Source organism: Colobus angolensis, unplaced genomic scaffold (assembly GCF_000951035.1).
Source record: "Colobus angolensis palliatus isolate OR3802 unplaced genomic scaffold, Cang.pa_1.0 Scaffold311, whole genome shotgun sequence".
NCBI lineage: Eukaryota > Metazoa > Chordata > Mammalia > Primates > Cercopithecidae > Colobus > Colobus angolensis.
This window is the reverse complement of record NW_012116389.1, coordinates 1958835-1967670: the sequence shown is the minus strand read 5'-3', so window position 1 is coordinate 1967670 and position 8836 is coordinate 1958835. Positions and strand designations below refer to the sequence as shown.

The 8836-nt window shown below is 47.7% G+C and overlaps 1 protein-coding gene across 2 annotated transcripts; it reads left to right on the top strand.

Annotated features, from left to right (window-relative positions):
- Nucleotides 1-334: 334 nt before the first annotated feature.
- CCK (cholecystokinin) lies at nt 335-8541 on the top strand. Of its 2 annotated transcripts, XM_011950942.1 has the most exons (5): nt 335-850; nt 1097-1265; nt 1626-1836; nt 2895-3110; nt 8135-8541. In XM_011950942.1, exons 4-5 carry the CDS (start codon nt 2897-2899, stop codon nt 8266-8268), a joined length of 348 nt encoding a protein of 115 aa, XP_011806332.1. In that variant the 5' UTR covers nt 335-850; nt 1097-1265; nt 1626-1836; nt 2895-2896; the 3' UTR covers nt 8269-8541. The 2 variants fall into 2 exon arrangements, with proteins under 2 accessions (XP_011806332.1, XP_011806333.1); XM_011950943.1 differs by lacking the exons at nt 335-850; nt 1097-1265; nt 1626-1836 and having other exon boundaries at nt 2894-3110.
- Nucleotides 8542-8836: the final 295 nt, after the last annotated feature.

Here is an 8836-nt window from a genome sequence, read left to right as displayed (position 1 = left end):
AAGGAATGAATTCGGATTATTGGGCCCTTCCTCAAGCCTGCTGAATTAGAAGTTCTGGGGATATTTTGATAACAAGTTTATGTTTTCAGATATGTCTTGCCACAGTCACAAGTAAGACTAGTTTTCCCAACTGAACTACACAAACCTTAGCAGGCTAGTGGGGAAACCACTGGAAATTATTTAATCAGCTCTTTCAAACATATTGCCCATAGGTTGCAGAAACGCAGCTGCCTCTCAGGATTAGAAAGTGAAGCAGCAACCGGAGGCGTCTCCGGGCCCCCCCACCACCTCCCCTACTCCCGCCTCACCTACTCAACCCCCACACTGTCGTCGCCACAGTCCCTCCATTCCAGAGGGAATTCCAGAGCTGAATACGGATTCCAATTTTAAAATAAGCGCTTCTAAATCTTTCTCCTTCCATCTAAGACGAATGAGGGAAAGAAAGGGAGAGTAGTTGAGGTCCCAAGGTTCAGGGATGCCTGGTGATCTCCAGGTCCCGGGCTGGGCTGCCTCGGTGCACGGAGAGGGCGAGGGGCGCATTGTGGAGCCTTGGCAAGCGCTGCTCTTCCTCGCCCCTCGGTTTGCGGTCTGTGAAATGGGGTTCGCAGTGCCTTTGCGGGGACGCCGCGAACTCAAGCACCAGCAAGCCGATTCGAACTCAAAGGGCTTCAGGGTGTAGACGACCACTGCGCACTGAGGGACTACGGGTCGGCCCGCTCCGGAGCCAGGAAAGTAACCTCGCGCAGGGAAAGGCGCACTGCAGCCTTGGTGCCTCCCTTCCCTCCACCGGACGGGTGAGTGACGACGGGCGAGGTTCTCATCTCCAGGCTGCGCAGCTGAGTCCTGACAGGTACGGTCCTAGGGGTGTGAGTGTGTGGGCCCTCAGGAAAGGTGGGAGGGGCGAATGCCTTGGTCTACCCGAGCTTGCAGGGGTGCGGTGGGCAAGTTCCCCAGGACCCTCGCTGGCGCCGCTTGTCGGCAGCTGGGAACAGTGGGCGCCGCGGGTGGCGGTAGGTTGGCCCGGGAAGTAAACACATCGCTTTCCCAAACCGGATTCCTCTGAGCAAAACCAGATGGTGTCATCCCCATTTTACAGCTGCGTAAAGAGAGGCCCAGGACACCAACAGCCAGCTGTGGCCGGAGCCCTTTCACTGACCTGGAACACTAGCTCTCAGAAACCTGGAGAACTGCGAGGGCTTTTAATGCGGCTGAGAAGAAAGTAAAGACCCCGACTCCTCCTCTGTCCTTCGAAAGGGCCCAGACAAGTATGAAGACCAGCGCCTCGGACGCTCCGGGGTAGGGGGGCCCACGCCCCATCCCTCTCAGAATCACGCCTTACTGACGCTCAGTCCCGCCCAGTGTTCACCCCCCACCCCCGCCCCAGTTTCCTTTCTGGACCCTCCGGTCCCCAAAGCGAACTAAGCCAGCGGCAGCTTCTCTATCCCTGGGAAGACTCCAAACTCCTAGGTTTCCCACCTTGGAGAGCACTGCCCTGGAATGCGCAGGGGAGCGGCAGCTGGAAAGGGTTGGGCGAAAGCTTCTGGGACCCAGAGGGGCGCAGACACCCGGCCCAGCCTGGGAGGGGTTAAATCCGCCCCACTGGACCACCTCCCCCTCTCCCCCAGGAGCCACTTCAACCGGTTGTCGCCCCAGTGGCCACCCTCTGAGCACGTGTTGCTGCCAGTCTGCGTCAGCGCTGAGTAAATACATGACTGGACGCCGCCGCCGGGCGGGGCTATTTAAAAGGCAGCCGCCCTCTGGTCCTTCCTGAACTTGGCTCAGCTGCCGGGCTGCTCCAGTTGGAAACGCCAAGCCAGCTGCGTTCTAATCCAAAAGGTAGGTCCCTCGGTTCGTCAGCGGGGGATCCAAGTGTCGTGTGTCTTTGAAGAATGCTGTCCTCCGCTTTGTGCCCATTTCCATTTTGCTTTTCTATTTTCTGTGTCTTTCCTCCGAGAGCTCGAAAGACGTTTCTTGAAGTCGTCAGAAACAACGGCTCCGGGTCTAAAAGTGAGGTCTGGGTAGGTAGAGCTGCTTTAGAGCCTTTCACGCGCCGGCATCATTAAGGGATGAACTACCCATTCGCCAAGATTCGCATGCAGATTGAGATTTGCTAGCTGTTACACACCGGTGCTGGGGACTTTGCAATCTTTTCTAATAAAATACCAGAGGGTTTTAAGATTTAAATTCATTTTCTAAATACTGCAGAAAATTTCGAGGCTTTACGGATAGAAATGTGAGGGTGTTTTACCCACTAGCGATCTAAAATGCACGGGGCTTTGGAAGCCTGAGTGCTGGGCACATATTTCTGATTTTAAAACCTGCCTATGTTTTGCGTAGTGACTTGTTGCCATTTCCCTTCTACACTTTGAGAAAACTTTATAAATACGGCTTTATTTATTGCTCCTACATTTTAAACTGTGCTTCTCTTTTTCGTCATTGACTGTATTTCCATACTGAAAGCTTGTTAGCCGTCTGGAAAGGTGCTTTCCCCAGGGTTCTCATTTCTCCCACGGAGTCTTCCCTTTAGGATATTTTTTTCCACACTATTTTTAATCTCGTGGGGTTTTGTTTTTCTTCTTTCAGTTAGAAGAGAGGTACTCTGCAAACACTTCCTCAAACTTTAGGAAAGGAGAAAACATTCCTTCTGCTCAACACGGCAGAAAACGGTCTCTGTCTGCCCCTCGGCACTGGGTGTGGAGTTCCCAAAGACCTGCCGTGTGCGCCTGGGAGCGCGCGCCATGGCACTCGGCTTGAGCCCTCGTGCTTGCGGCGGCCTGGGGAGTCTGGAACACCTGTGTTTGTCCTAAGCCGGTTTCTGGGTGCCCTGCCCGCCGCAGGAGCTCTCGGATGCCCAGCCTTTCCGTTAACGCCCCCTCCTCCTTTGCTCCCTACAGCCATGAACAGCGGCGTGCGCCTGTGCGTACTGATGGCGGTTCTGGCGGCTGGCGCCCTGACGCAGCCGGTGCCTCCCGCAGAGCCCGCGGGCTCCGGGCTCCAGCGGGCAGAGGAGGCGCCCCGTAGGCAGCTGAGGGCAGTGCAGAGGACGGACGGGGAGTCCCGAGCGCACCTGGGCGCGCTGCTGGCAAGATACATCCAGCAGGCCAGGAAAGGTAAGAATGCTGCCTCCCCATCCCTCACTTCTGCCCTTGTTCCCAGGCTCTGGATGCTGACCCTTTTCTCTAGCGCCGGCCTGATGAAGATGACCTTTCTCGGTAGGAAATAAGCAACATGGTTTCTGGCCGTCCTTTGTAGCAATCTGAGAAGGGGTATGGAGACTTAATTTATAAGTAAGGGGAACCTTCTTGAAAAACTTTCTTTGAACCAATTTTTAGCAGTGTTGCTGATTAAGTTCAACACCATTTTACCAAGCCATTAAAAGATAATTATCGAACCCTAGGAAAGGGTTCCTAGATACACTAAATACCCTCTACTAAAAACGCAAAGAAACTGGGAGCCACCCAGATACCAACCCTTGGAAATCCTCTAGCAGGAAGGCATCAATGCTGAGAATGCCTGAGATCTGGCTACAGCAGTTTAAAAAAGCAGTGGCAATGTGTCCATCTCCACCAAACCATGTAACAGAAGGAAAGAATCAGCAGCAGTTTTGTGTTCTCCTTGCAATGACTTACACATAATTACCCCCAACAAGACAGGTATTTTTTACTTACTGTCGCAGAGATGGTCACAGTTATGGCAAGAGCTGAGCAAGTCATTTTTCTCAGCATCAAAGTCTTTCTCCAGGAATAAGGTGATTCAGCAGCTCACTAGCTGAGTGGCATGCAGGCAGTCCTGACCTGAGGCTAGCTTTCCCCTAAGCTCCTTCCAATTCTTTGTGTGATTCAGAGGGAGGCCCATTCATCTCTTGTGACCCATAGGAATCATGCTTTGGATTGCGGCAGCTTTTTTCTGCCAACTTTATCCCCAGTGACACTAATAATGAACACTGGCTGTGGAGCAGTGTGCTGAACAGTACAAACACAGCTGGACATTAAAATAATTCAGCAGGCCAGGAGCAGTGGCTCACGCTTGTAATCCCAGCACTTTGGAAGGCCGAAGCAGGTGGATCACATGAGATCAGGAGTTCGAGACCAGCCTGACCAACATGATGAAACCCCATCTCTACTAAAAATACAAAATTAGCTGGGTATGATGGCACATGTTTGCAATCCCAGCTACATGGGAGGCTGAGGCAGGAGAGTAGCTTGAACCCGGGAGGTGGAGGTTGCAGTGAGCCGAGATTGCACCATTGCACTCTTACCCAACAGGTGTTTCAGGGCCTAGATTTGAACCTTAACCCCTGGCTTGACCAGAAAGGGATAAGATAAAGAGCTTTGGCTCTGCAGAGTTCTCCTGTGGGCTCACGTGAAGGGAAGACTGGAACTCTTTGACCCAGAGGCTTCAGAAGGAAAGAACAAATCAGTGATTTGTTGTATTTCTTCCTGTCTTTGGGAAATTGCCCCACCCACCACCTTCTGTTTTGCTTTCCTACTAATTAAATTGAAGAAGATAGAAATACTTATCAGATGGAGAGAGAAAGTCTGAAAGCTTTTGAGTTCCTGCTGATTTTCTGCCTGAAAATAATTTAGTGTCTGTCCCCAGATACAGGCTGAATTTCAGCCAGACAAGTCTGAAATATCCTAGGCTTTTCACTGATCTGTGGATCTGGAACTCCCCTCCCCCAATTTGGGAAAGACCCCGTTTTTCTTTTACGTAGGCTGAGGATATCTGCAAAAAGGCCTGAAATGTGCCGAATTGACTCTTGGTTCCAAAATTGTTCTAGAAAAAAAAAAAAAAACTCATTAACACATTGTTTCCTAGAATCAATACTAGACAATGGCTCTTAAAGCATAAATCTTAGCTGGAAAGTTCTTTCTAGTCCTTCTTCTCAGTCCCCCTCTCCCTTTACCTTCAGCCAATTGTGTCAAACAAACCCAGGAGAAAATAGCAATCACTTGGAAATTTAGATGCCAACACCTAGGATCAACACTAGCTAAAAAACAACCAAACTCTTCTATGTGACAAACATGAACTAGGAATAAATACTTACACATATAGAAACTGTACAGTTTCTTTGAATATTTTACATATTTCAAAATCATATCAGATTTTTGCTCCACTATAGTATATATTATGCTTAAATGTTCTAAACAAGACAATGCATTCTTTGAGCAGTGCTTAAGAGTTTATCATTAGGAAATATCTGCAGCACTTTCAATGGTCCAAGAAGAAACAATTCTATTGGAGGGCAGTGGGTAAAGATACCTAGAGGCATTTAGTGTACACCTCCCCCATGCCCAGCAAAGCTTCAATGCTACATCTATATTGTCTCTGTCAGTACAACAGCCCTGCACAGTGAGTATTATTATACCCATTTTGCCAGCGTGGAAGCTGGGGCTCTAGAAGCCTGAGTAACCTACATGTTGTTCCATACCTACGCAACAGCAGGGCTGAGACTCTGTCTAGTCCTGCTCCTCCCAGGAGGGCCTGGAAGCCATTCAGCTTCCTAGCTGTACTGCCTATTCCACATTTTAAAGTTTAAAAGAGCTAAACCGTTCAGTTGTAGCAAGAGCTCAGAATGTCACTGTTTTCTCAGCACCAAAGCCTTTTTCCACAAATAAGGTGATTCAGCAGCTCACTAGCTGAGTGACATGCAGACAGTCCTGTCCTGAGGCTCGCTTTCCCCTAAGCCCCTTCAAATTATTTGTGTGACTCAGAGGGAGGCCCGTCCATCTCTTGTGGCCCGTAGGAATCAGGCTTTGATCAATTCCATACATCAGATGTAAGCCTCTACTCTATGTCAGCACTGGGAAAGTGAGTGAGGACCCTGGTAAATACACATGACGTGAGGACAGAACTGTACGTGGAACAGGGAAGTCAGGGTGTGTGATAAATGCAGCTTCTACGACTGAACATGGTGCCCCCACCGTTAACTGAGGCTGCTTGCTCGTATTGAAGCTATCACTTCGCTTCCATTAGATGGAAATTTGGGTTTGCCCAGGCCTCAGTGGGCACTCATCATCACAGCAGGCAGGAGGATGGGTCACGTTTCCACGTGACTGTGTACAGGTAACTGGGTCTATAGGTTTTCCTGAATTCAAGGACTAATATTTCACCTGAACAATGAACAATTAAATAACAGGGGCTATTTTTCTTCTACGTAGGCTGAGGATATCTGCAAAAAGGCTTGAAATGTGCTGAATTGACTCTTGGTTCCAAAACAGGGAAGGGTTGCGGTTGGGGAGAGAAAGGGTGGGGACGTTGTTCTGTGTTGTTTCTGTTTTTAATTAAACTTGCTTAATTTTATTACCCTGGGTAACTGCCTTTGCATTTTCATTTATCAATAAATAAGCCATAGTCTGACTCTACTCAGCCTATGGGCAGGAGCTGGCAAGGGCAGCCTCATGCAGAAGGGATATAGACCAGCCTCACAGGAGGTGGGGACACAGTGGCCCCCAACACAGTGGGAACCATTGAGTGGTCCTCCACTCCTCTACCCTTGAATTGGTGTAGGCTTTGTTCACTGAGGTCCCTGAAGAACCTTTCTTAAGACTGAGCTTGCACAGGAGAAGGTGTCCTACTGATTTCGTACTCCAGGAGGCTACTGTCTATGAACTTTGAGCTAGGACTATGTCTCATGCCTCCAAATAAACTGCCTCTTCATGTCCCTGCTCACTCAGTGTGAGCTCTACAAAAGGATCACACTGTTCCTGAAGACTTAACTTCCATCCCAACGGGACCATTTCAGGTTCAGTTACTGCATTTTGGTCAAAATGGCTGATTTAAATCATCTTTGTTATCACCTCTCTCCCGCCCTTCTTTGAGTATTACTGAGGTGCCAAGATTTTAATTTGACAGTCTTTTTCTGAATATCATTTTTAATTGATATTGATTTATCATTGAAAATAAAATGACCATCAATTCAAAACACTTACTGATAAATGAAAAAAACTTTCTGAATGTAACTTTCAAATTCATATTTTTAAAAGAGTATTTATATAGCAAAGGGGCTTTATTTATTTTTTTCTTTATTATACTTTAAGTTCTGGGATACATGTGCAGAACATGCAGGTTTGTTACATAAGTATACCTGTGCCATGGTAGTTTGCTGCATCAACCCATCATCTACATTAGGTATTTCTCCTAATGCTATCCCTCCCCTAACCCCCCACCCCCCAATAGGCCCTGGTGTGTGATGTTCCCCTCCCTGCATCCATGTATTCTCATTGTTCAACTTCCACTTATGAGTGAGAACATGTGGTGTTTGGTTTTCTGTTCCTGTGTTAGATTGCTGAGAATGATGGTTTCCAACTTTATCCACATCACTGCAAAGGACATGAATGCATCCTTTTTATGGCTGCATAGTACTCCATGGTATAAATTGCCACATTTTCTTTATCCAGTCAATCATTGATGGGCATTTGATTGGTTCCAAGTCCTTGCTATTGTGAATAGTGCTGCAGTAAACATATGTGTGCATGTGTCTTTATAGCAGAATGGTTTACAATCCTTTGGGTATATACCCAGTAATGGGATGGCTGGGTCAAATGGTATTTCTGGTTCTATATCCTTGAGGAATTGCCACACTGTCTTCCACAATGGTTGAACTAACTTACACTCCCACCAACGATTTTATTTTTTTAACCATTCCAACATCAAGATATTATAATTCTGCTACCTTAATAACAAGAGCTCTCCAGGAGTCAGGAATGTTGATGGATATTAAGGGATGAATTTAGGAATAAATAAGTACTGGAAAAATCTTTGGTTGGTTTCTGCTGAGGCCATCTACAAAAGGAAAACACTCACCTACCAAAAGAAAGCAAAAGGTAGGGAGACTAAGGAAAATCTAGGCAAGTCCCCAGCCTGCAAGGCTGGAGAAAATGAATCCACCTAAATACTTGCAGAACACAAAGCACACCCCTAACTTGTAAATATTGTCCTGTCTCCAGTTACACAGACATTGGTCCTTCTCCTCTCTTAGATTTTGGTCCATCAATTCCACTACTTTGACAGCTCTTTGATACTTTTAAGGTGGTGTCTATTATATTGTGTCTGGCTTTTTCCATTGCTATCCTTCACAAATTGATGCTTTTAGATGTAATGTCCCTGTTTCCTTCCTCCCTGTCCTTTGTAGCTCCTTCTGGACGAATGTCCATCATTAAGAACTTGCAGAACCGGGACCCCAGCCACAGGATAAGTGACCGGGACTACATGGGCTGGATGGATTTTGGCCGTCGCAGTGCCGAGGAGTATGAGTACCCCTCCTAGAGGACCCAGGCTCCATCGGCCCAACGAGAAGCAACCTCCCAACCCAGAGGAGGCAGAATAAGAAAACAATCACACCATATCTCATTGTCTGTGGAGTTTGACGTTGTATGTATCTATTTATTAAGTTCTCAATGTGAAAAATGTGTCTGTAAAAATTGTCCAGTGCAACCACACACCTCACCAGAATTGTACAAATGGAAGACAAAATGTTTTCTTCATCTGTGACTCCTGGTCTGAAAATGTTGTTATGCGATTAAAGTGATTTCATTCTGCCCTGTCATTCCCTGCGTCTACTGAGGGCAAAGGGCTCCATTTCATCCTTAGAACATGCAAGGAGGGAAGCCTGATAGATGCTATCCCAGGACAAATCCTTGTAATAGATGTCCCCACAAAGGGCTTGGGAAATGCAGCTCAGGCCTGGAGCTAACTTTGCTACAGGCCAGCTGGACAGTGAAAGGGTATCTGTGGGCAACTCCAGAGCCCAGCCCTGGCCACCCTGATCCCCGATCTTATTTGCCAATCCTACTCCCACCAGGGTTTCCTTGGGGTTCTCTTGGCCTTTCAACAA